Source organism: Callospermophilus lateralis, chromosome 6, assembly GCF_048772815.1.
Source record: "Callospermophilus lateralis isolate mCalLat2 chromosome 6, mCalLat2.hap1, whole genome shotgun sequence".
Lineage (NCBI taxonomy): Eukaryota > Metazoa > Chordata > Mammalia > Rodentia > Sciuridae > Callospermophilus > Callospermophilus lateralis.
In genome coordinates this window covers 3,006,160-3,021,482 of record NC_135310.1, presented here as the reverse complement: position 1 = coordinate 3,021,482, position 15,323 = coordinate 3,006,160, and the positions used below count along the sequence as shown (strand labels likewise).

General features: G+C 54.2%; 1 protein-coding gene across 2 annotated transcripts in view; it reads right to left on the bottom strand.

Annotated features, from left to right (window-relative positions):
- Rps6ka2 (ribosomal protein S6 kinase A2) overlaps positions 1 to 15,323 on the bottom strand; it is a 201,963-nt gene that overhangs the window by 56,138 nt on the left and 130,502 nt on the right. For both annotated transcript variants that reach the window (XM_076858042.1, XM_076858041.1), the window contains exons 4-6: positions 7,250 to 7,330; positions 4,998 to 5,077; positions 1,717 to 1,823 (exon numbers count right to left, since the gene is read on the bottom strand). In XM_076858042.1, coding sequence (XP_076714157.1) covers positions 1,717 to 1,823; positions 4,998 to 5,077; positions 7,250 to 7,330 — 268 coding nt within the window. The remainder of the gene's footprint in view (positions 1 to 1,716; positions 1,824 to 4,997; positions 5,078 to 7,249; positions 7,331 to 15,323) is intronic.

Below are 15,323 nucleotides of genomic sequence, written 5' to 3'. Positions count from 1 at the left end.
CCACCAAACTTGGCACAAAGCCAGGGTAAGGTGGCAAATCTTATGTTGTCTGTATGTTAACACAGTGGGGAAAATCTGCCACGGAGTCAGAGAACAGCCGCTGTGCGTGGCAATGTGAAGGAAAAGGTGCAGCATGTGAACTAAGATGATATTCTATGATTAAGGAAGCAAATGTCTGTCTTTGCTTTTTGGTTATACTCCATCTTGGCCCAGAATTAAGCAACTTTCAAGATTCAGTCCCTAGTAATTCTAAATGAACAGCAAAGCCTTCTTCACCTGCAATTAAACATCACTGTTTTCAGCCGTAAGGATCTCTGGGTCCTTCAGAAAAGACCAAGAGCCGCTCTCCCTGCCTGGACAGGTGCGCAGGCTTGGTGCTCACAGGGGTCCGTCATGGCTGTCAGCATAGACATTGACAACTCAAGGCTCACGAGCCAGAGGGCAATTAAGTGAGGTTAACTTGAAGGGACAGGCCAGGCTCTGCTGTCACCTCCTGACCAGGGATGTTAGAAGGGGCCCCAGGGTACAGTGCACTGTGGGGCACACAGTCAACTTGGCTCTGAGATGGCAGCGTGGCCTCCTGCACCTGCTGCGTGAGGCGACGGGGTGGGTCAAGAGCCACTGCTCCTCCTGTGGACTCCTCAGGACAGGGCCTTCTATGGTCATCTGCAGATGTTTTTACAGCATGGCTAGTAAGATTGTGCTGACCGGGAGTAAGTCAGAGCCATGCAGGGTACACCCGGGCAGATGTGCTCAACATCACAGAACCCAGACAGCCCCCCCAGAGACAGCCCTGTCTGACAAAGCAGACTTCAGAAGAGCTGGTGTCTCTCAGCTCAGGGCAGGTGAGAATGGGAACGAGGAGCAGGGGCTTGTTCCCACGGGCATGGGCAGGGCTCTCTGGCAGGCCCACGCTGTGGCCTCACCAAGTGACACAGGTCTGGGCTATGCTGCCCAGCCTCACAGGTGAGAGGGAGAAAAACATGGGAGACCATGGTTTTCTCAGGCACAACTACTGATCTGTCCCCTAGATGGGCCACTTGGAGCTGACAGCTCTGAGTCAGCTCCAAACAGCACACATGAGAAAAGACCTGGGAAGGACGCTAGTGGTTAAGTTCAGACTGGATTAGCAAATTATCTAATAATAATAATACGACAGATCATCATCATCACAGAAGACCCACAAATCTTAGCGGGGTCACTGTCTCTTGGGTGAGCTCTCGGGAAAGCTAAGCTTTCACCTAGAAAAGGGCCCATTTCCAAGAGGAGCCACTGGACCATGGGCCTCTGGGCTCTGGGTAGCAGTGGGAAGGGCTCCCTGAGTGGAGCCCAGTGGAGGGGGAGGGGGGGCCAGGCCTAGACTGAGGCTCCTCAGGGCAGAGGCACCCTGCTGGGGGGCTGGGCAGGAAAGCAGAGTTGTGGGCTTACCTCCACCTGGCCAGCCCCACCTGTGCAGCCTGGACGTGAACCTGGGCCTCCCTCGGTTCTGGTGAGGATCAGGTGCAAATGGACCTAGGAACTTTCTACAAAAACCAGCGGGGCCCCATGTGTAGCTCTGCCCCTTTGCAGGGCGGGGAGGTGGCATCTGTTCACCCCACTTGGGATTCCAGTGTGGGAAGGGCCAGCGTGAGACCGTCCCTAGACCACTGTCTGTAATGCACCCCTGGGGAGGAACACCCACCGACAGCCACTCAGACCCGGCTGGGTCTCACTTACTTCTCGGGCTTCAGGTCCCTGTAGATGATCCCCAGGCTGTGCAGGTGGTCCAGGGCCAAGGCCAGCTCAGCCAAGTAGAACTTGACATCCTCCTCTGTGAACATCACCTAGTGAGAAGGAGAAGAGACGTCCTGCCTGCTCCACAGCTGCTGGTCCTGCACCCCACCAGGGAGAGCAGCACCCATCCCAGAAGGCTCCCATGTGCAAGTCCTGGGCTCCCCCAGCACTCTCTGGCCTTCCAGCGGGAAGGTGAGCTCTGCTCATGGTCTCGAGGCAAACCCTTGACGCAGCTCCTCCCCCAGCCTGACCCCCTCACCCCATAAATCACCCAGCCCCGCAGAGTTTCTCTGGGTTTATATTTTAATGTGAGTGTTTCTCAATAGATAACCCAGCCACACTGTGAAGGTCAGGTGAGGAGTGGGAAACGGTCTCCACCTCATCTCTCTCCCTTTCACCTTGTGTCTTCCCGCTTGGGCTGATGCAAACACTGCCCGAGGGGTTAGTGCTACCAAGTGCACACATGTGCTTCTTCTCGCCCAGGAGCCTGAGGGAGAGGGGCTCGTAATGTCAGGGGTGGCAGCCATGCTCCTGGCTCTCTAGTGGCTGGGGCAGCCCAGGCTCGGCACTGACCCAGCTGGGATGCCCTAAGTGTTGCCTAAGTGTCTAGAACCTCATTCAGGCCAGCTAAACTGTGTAGGAGGCCTGGGATCACCAACCTAGCCGCCAGGTATTAAAACAGGTTTTTGTAGTCGCATCAGTGGGAAGCCGAACCCATCGTGTAAGTTCCCCACGAGAAATGAGTGCTGCGGAGACGGAGCTCCACATCTCTGCTTTCTCCCTGAAACTGTATTGGAAACTTTCTCTCCTTCAGATTGTACTGAGCCCTGCCCACCTTCCACAAAGGCCTACACCACTGAAAGGCGGGTCCGCATGCGGCAGGGTTCCTGGTGTACACGGAATCAGAATGAGGGCAGTAGGAGACTAGAGGCAAGGGTGACATAGGCCAGGAAGGTCCTCGGCTCCCTAAGGGACACTTCCAGTCAGGGCTGCAGACTTCTGCAGGTGCCTGCCAGGTGCCGCCAGCCCTGCTGCTCTGGAGTCACGGAGCCCATCCCTCTCGCAGGTGTGACCAGTGCCTTTCCTGGGTGGGTGCTCTTCTCTGCACTGCATGACACACCCACTGGGCTGGCTCATTCAGCCTCTGCCACCGTCACATTCTCCCCCCACTGAACCTATCTAGCTGGGGACCGGCCACTGTGGCTGGTGTGCACTTTGGTACTCAGGGTGGCTACACAGCTCTGCTGTCCGAGTCTTAGGGCACATCTCAATGACAAGCAACCACCCCATGCCTGTGAGCACCTTAGAGGCAGTTAAGGTGACCTGCAGGTGGCAGGATGCTGTCCAGGGCTCTGGAAGGAGGACTCCAAGTATGGGTGTATGCATCCCACACACTTCTTTCTACTCCCCTTAAAGCCGATTATGCTCCCATGGTCACATTGTCACACCCCTTTGTTAGGGTTCTTGGTAATTACTGTTGCCTTTTGTTCTGGGAGACAACCACAGAGCATCCCACTAGACACTGGACAAAAGCAGACCCCAGGCGGGCTGACTTCCCCTGGATGAGATGGGTGGGACCAAACCTATAGATATGAGAGGAATTGGCGGATGCCCAAGATCCAGCCTCTTGGGAAACCGGCTCGAGGACAGGCAGATGGACAGGCACCCGCACTGACGGGGCTTTTTTCTAGAAGGCGGTCAGAGTCCTCCAGCCCCCTATCTTCCCATAGCACAGGAAGCCCACATGCACACGGCACTACTCTCCTGGGAGCTGCGGGTCAACAGGGAGAGCAGCCCTCGCGGGGTTTCTGGGACCCCTCCCTGCTGGAGGAGACGCCACCTTTGTCTACTGCCCATCTGGAGTTCTAAGCGAGGCAGGAAGCTGCTGCTGAAGAACGGGAGGAGGAGGAAAAGGCAGAAGCAAATAAACCCCGCCCCGCGGGGAGGAGGACTCTAGGGTAGATGGGGTCCCTGCACTGTGCGCCCCCGTGCCGCCACCCTCTGCTCTGTAGGAAGTGGTACCACTTGGACTCGCTCCGGTGAAAAGCCCAGCATCACGGTCACTGGCCAACTAGGCAGTGGGACCTCTGCTGAGTTCTTGACCTGCGCCTCTGAAAACAACTCAGGATGCATTGAAGACAGTCGTGAGCAAGGACTGACTAAAGGACAGCAAAGCCCAGGCCTGCACCCCCGAGAGCAGGTGGGACAACCCTCACCTCTCAGGGACGAGCAGCAAGTGGTGCGCCCTGAGCCTCTGACTACCTAGGGTCTTCCTGGGAGAAGCGGCAGGTTCTCAGGTGAGCTGTTGTGAAATCAAGTGCTGTGTCGTCCTTGGGCATTTGGGTTCAGAATGTTTCTCCTGGCTAAGCCATCTGGCCATGAGTCAGGTGTGGGCACATGGTGTGGGTCTTGGAGCCTGGTGACATTTCAACGCTTTTATTCTAGCTGATCAGGGACAAGCACACGCTGGCAGTTTTGCTATCTAACTGAAGGAATGGGAGGGGCAGCTCATGCTTGTAGATCCGGTCTCCCTCCAGTAGGGCTCTCTCCCTGTGGGCAGCTCCCCTCTCTTACTACCACTGACCTGGGCAGCATTCTGGCTTTCTCCCTCTGTAGAGCTCAGCACCCTCCAGTCATGAGGGCCTTAGTGCCTCCCTGGTGCCCTGAGCAGCATTCTGGAACACGTCTATCGGAGGTGCTGGAGGTCAAAGTAGACTCTGGGGTTGGGAAAGCTCATGGGACTCAGGCAGCGTGTGCAGAGCTGACCAGATGCTCCTGAGCAGACTGCATGGAAGGCCTGCCCTGGAGGACGGGACACGCTGAGCTAACTACATCTTCCTAGGATGAAAACAGGAGCCACCATCTGTCCCAACTGTCACCATCAACTAGCCATGGGCTTCCACCTGGACAGTTAATGGTGGACCGAGGCTTCAGATCTCCATAGGATCTCTGGAGAAACCCTGTTCCCAAGACCTTCCAAGGACAAAGCACTCCTGCAGCTTGTGCGGGCTCTTGAACAACAACCAACACCCCCCACCCCACCCCCCCACACACACTTAACGCACACCCAGCACTCACACAGCACACACACACCACGCATCATGCACACCCAACACACATACCCCCCACACCAAGCACACCCAGCACTCACACGACACCCCCTGCCTCCTCTCTTTCCCTCCCAGACAGACGTTTGCGGAGGGAATTCGCGGAGGGAAGCCCACCTCTTTGGACAGCCGGGTGAAGAGATCGCCTCCCCGCAGGAAGTCCAGGATCAGGTAGAGCTTTCCTTCCGTCTGAAAGGCTGTGGGGGAGACACGGCTGAGAGCTGCAGGGGTGGACCTGCTCTCTCTGACATGGTCAGTTTCCAGTTCCCGGCCTCTCTTGGGCAAACATGTCTACTTAACCTGCAAGCTGTCACTCAGAAGCGCAGGGGAGCCCCGGGAAGGGGCAGGACACCACATCCTGGTGCCAGTTTTGTAGGTCTTGAGACACTTCTTTCCCTCCCTCCTTTCCTTCGCCTCCTCAATCACGAAGGGAAGTGTGGGCTCAGAGGGAAAGGCACCTACACAGCCAGCCTGCCCTCCCACCGCCACTAGCGAGCGACAGGCCTGGCTTGCAGGTGGGTCTTCAGACGGGAACTCTGTGGGCTGGCTGGGCAGGCGAGCAGGGCTCTGACCACCACAGCCGCACTCCCACAGCTCGGTGCAGCGGACTAGCCTCTGACTTCTTTTATGGCAGTACTGGTGACTGGTCACCCTATTTGTGTTGTGACTAGGGCTCCTGTCCTCAATTTGGTTACTATGCCTGACAATTTTAGATTTGTTTCAGGCCACAGAGTGTCCACACAGCTCCTGTCCATGCTCAGTGGTCAGCATGAAGGAGTGGACATTGGAGGGTCTGGAAGAACCAGCCACCATTACTACTGCTATGACTATAGGCCCAGGTTCAGGAGGGTCGGTTCACTGTGAAGGCCAGGCCAGGTTAGGGAGGGTGACAGGCTGCAACAGCCAGGCTGGAGTTAGTGAGAGGCTACTGGCTGGGCAGCCAGGCTGGAGTTAGTGAGAGGCTACTGGCTGGGCAGCCAGGTTGGAGTTAGTGAGAGGCTACTGGCTGGGACAGCCAGTCCAGTCTAGGGAGGGCTGTCATTGGCATCTTTTTATGCACAGTGCAAGTACAGCCGGAAGGGGTCCTGAGAGCTCTGTGTCTGAAAGCCTTTGGTTTTCTAGAAGTCAATGCTAGAAGCATCATCATGGAGGGCTTTAGAGTCACAGGCTCTAGCTGGAGGACGCTTTGTTGGAACTGTGAAAGCTGAAGTGTGGATTTAGTTTCATCTGAGGAAGTGGCTGGTCTTGTGATGGACAACAAGGGGTGTAATGTAGAGGGCCTGCTGAGAAGCTTCTGCAAGAAGCCCATTTCTAAATCTCTCCAGAAGTATCCCTGGGGACCGTCTCAGTGGCAGGTGGAGAGGACCTGACCCCAGCCCATCAGCAGCAGTGGGGGTGGGAGGGAGAAGGCCAGCCTGTCCCGCCTTGCCACTGCACGGGGAGATCAGAGCTGGAGCTGCCCACAGTCCAGAGGGTGCAGGGGTCCCCTGGCCTCTCTGGGTCCACAGTGCATGCTGGATTTCATTATTTCTGAATGGACGGGCCACGTGACTTGCACACAGGACTGGACGGCTTTCAGAGTACTACCAGGAACCAGCCTGGGCAGAGCTGGGAGTCGCCTCACCCTGTCCTGATGCTCACACCTTCGCTTCCGATGTGCACAGGCCTCACTTGTTCCCTCACACGCCTGCCCTGGAGCCCTGAAGCCAGCGGCAAGGTGCCAGCTTGGTTGCTCTTTGCTGCACTCCGTTCTCGTAATCATCAGAGGTGTGTGGTGCGGCATGACTTCAAGTCACCATGATTTCAGATCGTTTTGATTTGAAGTTTTTACTCACGGCTCCTCTGAGGAGACGCAGGGCAGACAGCACGTGGAGAGGCGCTGCGTGCAAAGCGGGCACGGCCTCCAGCAGATTACTTGACCTGAGCCTCAGAAGATGCAATGATCGCCTGCCTGCCTGAGGGGTGCTTCTGAGGGCACAGGGGCCACTGTCTCTAGGAGGCTTGAAACATAGCATCTGCTTAAAAGGTGGTTGAACACTAGTAGCTTAAACAAACCACTGGTTCACAAACTACGACACAAACGTGCTGTGGTTCATCCCGTGGAGGTCAGACCTTCGAGCCGACTGTCAATGGTGACAGTTTAATAATAATGGGCAGCCTTGGAATGAAAACAGGGCATCTATCTCTTAGGGGAAAAAAAACTCAAAGAAGATCAAGGGTTGGGACTTGGATGGCTTCATCTGTGACAGGGAAGTGTCTACGACACTGGGAAGACTTTCCTCTGTCTGATCTGCTGTTCCTTCGGCTGCCCCTGACCTGGCGAGGGTGGCCCTGGTCCTCTCAGGTGTGTCCGCTGATGCTCCACTTACCGTAGTGCAGCTTCACAATGAAGGGGTGGTTCACCTCTGCCAAGATGTCTCTCTCCATCTTCGACCTCACCCGGTCCCGGACTGCAGAACAGAGGCAAAGGGCTTTCAAGAGGTGGACTTGGAGTTCAGAGGAACACGGAGCGCCAAATACTAGATAAAGCCATTGTTCCCGTTTTCAAACATACACAAGACTCAAAGCGATATGATGACCACCCCTATGTCCTCCAGCTTGATTTAACAATTATTGACAGGCTCTTAAATTTGCCCCCTCTCTCTCTCGACAAAATCACTGAAAATAAATTGTAAGCACCCAGACATTGTACCCTTAGGTGCACTTGCACATATCTCCCTAATCTAGAGTAACATCTAGAAAACTACCAACTGCTTCCTGATACCACCTGGCATCCAGTCCAGGCTTAACACCCCCATGCCATTCAGAGCCCTTGTTCTTTCCAGCTCAGGATCCAGTCAAGGTCACATGCTTGCCGACTGCTCAACTGCTTTATTTATTTTGCTTCTAGAAAAGTTCTACACCTTTTCCTCCCTGGACTTTTTGGGAGGTCCAGGGTAGTTTTCTTGCAGAATGGTCCACGCTGCGGGCTGGTCTGACTGTGGTTCAGTGGGTTCTTTGACCCCTGTACTTCCTGTGAACCGAGGTCAGGCTTGGGGCTTTGGAGGAAGGAGCCTGGATGATGTGGTGGGTAGGTGATGCTCCGCCTGGATGGCCTGGCGGTGGGAGGAGCTGCTGGGCTGCCCGCCAGGCAGTGCTCAGGGCGGTTACAGTGGTGAGTGCCATCTCTCCTCCACACAGGCCTGCAAGTCCCTTCCCAAGCGAAAAGCAACCTGATATTTTGAGAGCATGGCCTGTGCGTTTCCTGGCACTCTCTCATCCAAGGATGTATGGATCACGCGTATACGCCAAGGATCACACACAATGACCCACCCCTGAGTCGTGCACTGCGATTCTGCCTTTCTGATAGAAGTGGAAATCAAGGGAAGCTTGCCACTCTCTCCACGGGAGACACGGACCTTGGATACATATTTAATCTAGTGTGTTTTATACAATGACAGCATCACTCTTTTGTGTTCTCACTGTCTCAAGCTTAGCCACCTGGAAGTACAGACGATGAAGTTCTAAGGAAAAACAAACCACAAACAGAGAAAGATGGCTACCTGAGGAGAAGAGCGTTAAGACGGGCAAGTGACCGGCACACCCAGGGCAGCAGCCCCTGACCTCCTGGGGCCACCCGAGGGGAGGGTGGAAAGTTCTTCAGATGCTTCTGTTCGGACAAGTCCAACTGAGCCAGTCCCTGGGCCAGGCACTTAGATTCACCCCCACTCTGGACTTGTGACAGGCACCCCTGAAGTTTTATTTAAGAAGTCCCTCCCCAAGGGTGGTATAATAGCAACAACCCTCAAAATAACCAGGTGGACCTGAACCACTGTCAGTGAGGCTGGGAAACTGGACACCCAGCACTGCCACAGTACTGGACACCCAGCACTGGACAGTAACGGGGCGCAGCCACCTGGAAACAGCTTGGTGGCTCCTCAAGGCTGACAGAAAGAGGGCGTGATCCGGAGTGCCACTCCAGGGCGCACATCCTAAAGTTGCAAAAGCTGTGGCTGGAGAGGCATTTGTACCTGTTCACAGCAGCTCCACTCCCAAGGGCTGACGGGGAAGCAACCCAAGTGTGCCCGCAGATGTATGCACAAGCAGAAGTGGCTTCAGGGACACTAAGTGAAGTAGGCCAGGCAGACAACAACGCTGCACGAGCCACTGACGGTGGCATCCAGAAGAGGGCCCCAGGCTGAGGCAGGTGGCGGCCAGCAGGGACAGGGAGGAGGAAGATGGGGGTTTCAGTCGAATGAGTGTGAACAGGGACAACCCAGTGCTGCGTGTCACCTACACGCGGCTCGGGTGATGAGCCCTGGCTTTGCCACGACTTAGACACAGTTCTTTCCCACCCTGGTGGCAGGGACAGCCCCCCCGCTCTACTGCCTCTCGGTTCTGACTTCTGTGCGCAGAGCTCCAGCTCTCTTGGGCCCACCTTTGTCTTTGAGGCATGACTGTCACTCCCACTGGCTGGTCTGAGAAGGGGCCATGCGGTGGCCTAGTGGGGACCACAGAGCGATGGCCTGGCTTCCACCTTGGCTTTGCCATGGGCAGCATCACTGTTGGCTGTTTCTCCACAGAAGCGGGGATGATGGCTCCACCCAAGATCATCGTGAGAAGCAGATGAGGCCACACACAAGCATGTGACGCACTGGCCAAGCCGGCCCCTGCCAGCGCCCTGCCTGCCTCTGCTGTCCTCTGTGGTGCCCCTTCACTGCACAGTAGATTCCAGGGGCTTCTCTTTCTCTTCTGGGAGCCTCAGTGGGGGCACTGCTTCCCTTCAGGGGGAGGGAGAGAGGACCGGGAAGCACCACCCTTCAGGCAGCAATAGGCAGAGCAGAAGACGGAGGACAGGAATCAAGAAACACACCCCTGCTGCTTGGCAGTGGGTGGCCAAGGGCGAGGGACACAGGATGCTGCCTGGGGAGACTGTTCATGGGGCGAAGGATGTGGGAGCCCACGCAGATGGCACTAGGGCAACAGTGGGATGATCAGGGAGCCGTTAAGACACTGTTCAGGGGCTGGGGATGTGGCTCAAGTGGTAGCGCACTCGCCTGGCATGCATGTGGCCTGGGTTTGATCCTCAGCACCACATACAAATAAAGATGTTGTGTCCATCGAAAGACTGAAAAATAAATATTAAAATTCTCTCTCTCTCTCTCTCTTAAAAAAAAAAAAAAGACTTTGTTCAGCCTGGGACTGACATGAGTGGCCCTGAAAAGCCTGTGATGTGACTCCGTAAGTTGTGATGTCCTTTTCTATTGCAACAGTTCATCCATTCGTTCTTGAAAAAATAAAAAATGAGAGCTCCTTTGTGAAATGTGACTGCAGTAATGGTGGATGTCACAGGACGCTGGCCAGCACCAAGGTGGCATTAGTGTGCTCTCCACTCCACCCAATTCCTAAGAAAGTACCGTAGTCTCCAGGACGGATCTCGGACCTAGTGCCCAGCTCTCAGCACCAGGTCACGCCTTCACCAGAGTGCTGGGCTCACAGTGGCCATCATGGCCTATGCTGACTGGGTCTCCTGGAGGAAGAAGGGAAGGCCCTGACCACGCCAGGTCAGGATCTCACTGCTGCTGATGGCAGCTACACAACTGGCCACGCCAAGTTGCAAGGAGCAGAGCAAGAGGAGACCTTGCAGAGAGTGCCGCCCCCCTCCCCCAGCTGCAGGTTCCAGAGGCACGGCCGGCGGGAGCCCTGGGGGTTTCAGGAGCTACCAGAGCAAGGCTGAAAGCTGCCTGCTCAACATGAGATGCTGAGGATGTGGGCTGGGAAGAGCCGGTGGGTGAAGGGCCTCAGAGGAAAAGCAAAGGCCCCAGAAGGACCTGACTAGGAGCGTGGCCGCGCAGCCTGAGGCTGAGGTGGAGTCACAGCAGGCAGGGCTGCCCCTCCAGACCACCAGAGGGGTCTCTCTGCCTCCACCTGGGGCACCTCCTCAGTGGCCCTGGCCAGGCTTCCTGCATGGCTAGACCCAGGCTGGGGAGGACTACAGGATGGTCTGCTCCACCCCAGGCACCTCCTCTCTGGGAGAAGCCCCCATACCCTGCCTTTCCCAGTGGGTGGCCTGGCGAAGGAGGGTGGCAGAGGAGACGCCGCATCCTTCCAGCCATTCTGCCATCTCCTGGCATGGCTCGACTCTGCCTCTGGTTAGGCCCATCTAACATCCTTGAAACAGGATAGATGTCCTTGAATTCAGATCCATTTGGAATGAAGGACACTGGGCAGCCACACGTTTGGTTACAGAACTGTAATGGAAACCAAAGGTCGCGGAGAGCCTGGTAGGAAGCCAGGGAAAGAAGTCCCATTCAACTGCCAAAGGGCAGCCCGGCCGGAGCAGCGACCCGCGCCTTCCTCCCCATACCACCACCACAGCGAAGCCCGGCTAAATGTCTAAAAACCAAGCCATAAACCACAACTAATGTGAATACTTATCCCACGTCTGGATGCAGAATCTCTTTTTTAAATAGAAAGTAGCAGAAGAAATAACAGGATATATAGGTCGAGTTACAAAACATCTAAAAACTGGCCAACTAAAACGATCACACAATTAAAAGACAGAAAAATGGAGTTCTCTTAAAACAGAAAGAGGGCAAAGGGCCCTCATGCTATTATTACCGCTGAAACACAGAGGAAGGAGCCAGGAATCCAGCCCTGACAGTGGGTTAATAAACGAGGCGAATCCCCTCAGCTAGGGGAGACATGTTCTGAGAGTCTGGGCTCACAGTGGCCAGTGTCACGGCACATGCTGACTGGGTCCAGTGGAGGGAGAGAGGGGAAGGCCATGTCCACACCAGGTCACACCTTCACCAGAGTGCTGGGCTCACAGTGGCCATCATGGCCTATGCTGACTGGGTCTCCTGGAGGAAGAAGGGAAGGCCCTGGCCACGTCAGGTCAGGAGCCTACTGCTGCTGATGGCAGCTACACAACTGGCCACGCCAACTTGCACACACTGGCGAGGGACAAAATGCTGAAGGACAGCCATCATCCCAGCAAGGCCCTTGGCATCTCAAACAGCAAGCTTGACACTGGCTGTCCCAAGGTGACTGGGGGGCTGACTGTATGGGGACTCCGGCTTTGCTGGCAGACCAGTAGGAGCCTGGCCCTGTCAGTGCCCACTCTCCGGTGTCCGTCATTTGTGTCCCACATCTGGGGATGGAAGGAAGAGGCTGGGTCCATGGCGTCTACCTGGCTGACAGCCGAGGTGTGACCTTTGAGTAACAGAGGCTGAAGCAAAGGTCCCATCTTCTGATGCCAAGTAGCTCACACTGACTGAGGTGATTTAATCACCAGGAATCAAATGGAACCCACAGACGGTCCTTCACCCTTCCACTGCTGCCGCGTCACTGGGTCTCAGAAACTGAGAGCCGAGTCAGACACAGAGCTGCAGTGACAGATAGGACCCCAGACCCTAAGTCACGCCACAGAGCTGCAGTGACAGATAGGACCCCAGACCCTAAGTCACACCACAGAGCTGCAGTGACAGATAGGACCCCAGACCTAAGTCAGACCACAGAGCTGCAGTGACAGAAAGGACCCCAGACCTAAGTCATGCCACAGAGCTGCAGTGACAGAAAGGACCCCAGACCTAAGTCAGACCACAGAGCTGCAGTGACAGAAAGGACCCCAGACCTAAGTCAGACCACAGAGCTGAAGTGACAGATAGGACCCCAGACCTAAGTCATGCCACAGAGCTGCAGTGACAGATAGGACCCCAGACCTAAGTCAGACCACAGAGCTGCAGTGACAGAAAGGACCCCAGACCTAAGTCATGCCACAGAGCTGCAGTGACAGAAAGGACCCCAGACCTAAGTCAGACCACAGAGCTGAAGTGACACAAAGGACCCCAGACCTAAGTCACGCCACAGAGCTGAAGTGACAGAAAGGACCCCAGACCCTAAGTCATGCCACAGAGCTGCAGTGACAGAAAGGACCCCAGACCTAAGTCAGACCACAGAGCTGCAGTGACACAAAGGACCCCAGACCTAAGTCACACCACAGAGCTGAAGTGACAGATAGGACCCCAGACCTAAGTCACACCACAGAGCTGAAGTGACAGATAGGACCCCAGACCTAAGTCATGCCACAGAGCTGCAGTGACAGATAGGACCCCAGACCCTAAGTCACACCACAGAGCTGCAGTGACAGATAGGACCCCAGACCCTAAGTCACGCCACAGAGCTGCAGTGACAGATAGGACCCCAGACCCTAAGTCACGCCACAGAGCTGCAGTGACAGATAGGACCCCAGACCCTAAGTCACGCCACAGAGCTGCAGTGACAGATAGGACCCCAGACCTAAGTCATGCCACAGAGCTGCAGTGACAGATAGGACCCCAGACCCTAAGTCACACCACAGAGATGCAGTGACAGATAGGACCCCAGACCTAAGTCATGCCACAGAGCTGCAGTGACAGAAAGGACCCCAGACCTAAGTCAGACCACAGAGCTGCAGTGACAGAAAGGACCCCAGACCCTAAGTCACACCACAGAGCTGAAGTGACACAAAGGACCCCAGACCCTAAGTCACACCACAGAGCTGCAGTGACAGAAAGGACCCCAGACCTAAGTCAGACCACAGAGCTGCAGTGACAGAAAGAACCCCAGGCCCTAAGTCACACCACAGAGCTGCATTGACAGATAGGACCCCAGACCCTAAGTCACACCACAGAGCTGCAGTGACAGAAAGGACCCCAGACCTAAGTCAGACCACAGAGCTGCAGTGACAGAAAGAACCCCAGACCCTAAGTCAGACCACAGAGCTGCAGTGACAGATAGGACCCCAGACCTAAGTCAGACCACAGAGCTGCAGTGACAGATAGGACCCCAGACCCTAAGTCAGACCACAGAGCTGCAGTGACAGATAGGACCCCAGACCCCAAGTCAGACCAAAGAGCTGCAGTGACAGAAAGGACCCCAGACCCTAAGTCACACCACAGAGCTGCAGTGACAGAAAGGGCCCCAGACCCTAAGTCAGACCACAGAGCTGCAGTGACAGATAGGACCCCAGACCTAAGTCAGACCACAGAGCTGCAGTGACAGAAAGGGGCATGGTCCTGGCACCCAAGCATACCTGAAGACCAGTGGGACACAACTGAGGACAGAGACAGACCCACATGACCCACAGCTGTCTCACACTAGACACAGGTGCCATAAACACACACTGGAGAAAGACAGCCTCTTCAACAAATGGTGCTGGGAAAACTGGAAATCCATATGTGACAAAATGAAATCAGACCGCAATCTCTGACCCTGCACACAACTCAAAGTGGACCAAGGACCTAGGCATCAGACCAGAGACCCTGTGCCTACGAGAGGAAAGAGTAGGCTCCACCCTCCATCATGTCAGCTTAGGAACTGACTTTCTTAATAAGACTCCTAAAGTGCAAGAAGTAAAATCGATGAATGGGATGATATCAAACTAAAAAGCTTCTTCACAGCAAAGGAAACAATCAAGAATGAGAAAAGAGAAGCTACAGAATGGGAGAATATCTTCACCGCAGCATTAATCTACAGGACATATAAAGAACTCAAAAAACTTAACACCAAAAAAAACCCCAAAATAATAACCCAATCAATAAATAAGCAAAGGTATTGAACAAGCCCTTTATAGAAGAAGAAATATAGTTAAAAAATATGTGAAAAAATGTTCAACATCTCTAACAATTGGAGAAATGCAAATCAAAACCACTCTAAGATTCCATCTCACTCCAGTCAGAATGGCAACTCTCAAGAATACAACAACAATAAATGCTGGTGAGGATGTGGGGAAAAGGCTATACTTACACATTGCTGGTGGGACTGCAAATTGGTACAACTACCACGGAAAGCAGTATGGAGATTCCTCAGAAAACTTAGAATGGAACCACCTTTTGACCTAGTTATCCCACTCCTCAGTTTATACCCAAAGGACTTAAAATCAGCAAACTACAGTGACACAGCCACATCAATGTTTATAGCAGCTCAATTCAAATAGCTAAGCTATGGAACCAACCTAGGTGCCCTTCCACAGAAGAATGGATAAAGATATTGTGATATTTATACAGAACAGAATATCACTCAGCAGCTATAAAGAAGAATGACTTCATGACATTTGCTGGTAAATAGATGGATCTGGATACTATTATGTTAAGTGAAATAAGCCAATCCCAAAATACCAAAGGCCAATGTTCTCTCTGATATGTGGATGCTGACTCATAATAAGGGGGTAGGGAGGGAAGAACAGAAGTTAATTGACAGGGAAGTGGGGGATGGGAATAGGAAAGAGTGGAATGAGTCAGACATTACTTTTGTATGTTCATATATGAATACACGACCAGTGTAACTCCACATCAGACCATGCTCTGCCCTGCTTGATCACCTGCTTCCGTTGGCTGCACAAGAATGAGAAGTTATACTTCATGTGGGTATGATATGTCAAAATACACTCTACTGTCATGTACATAGAAAAATAAAACAAAA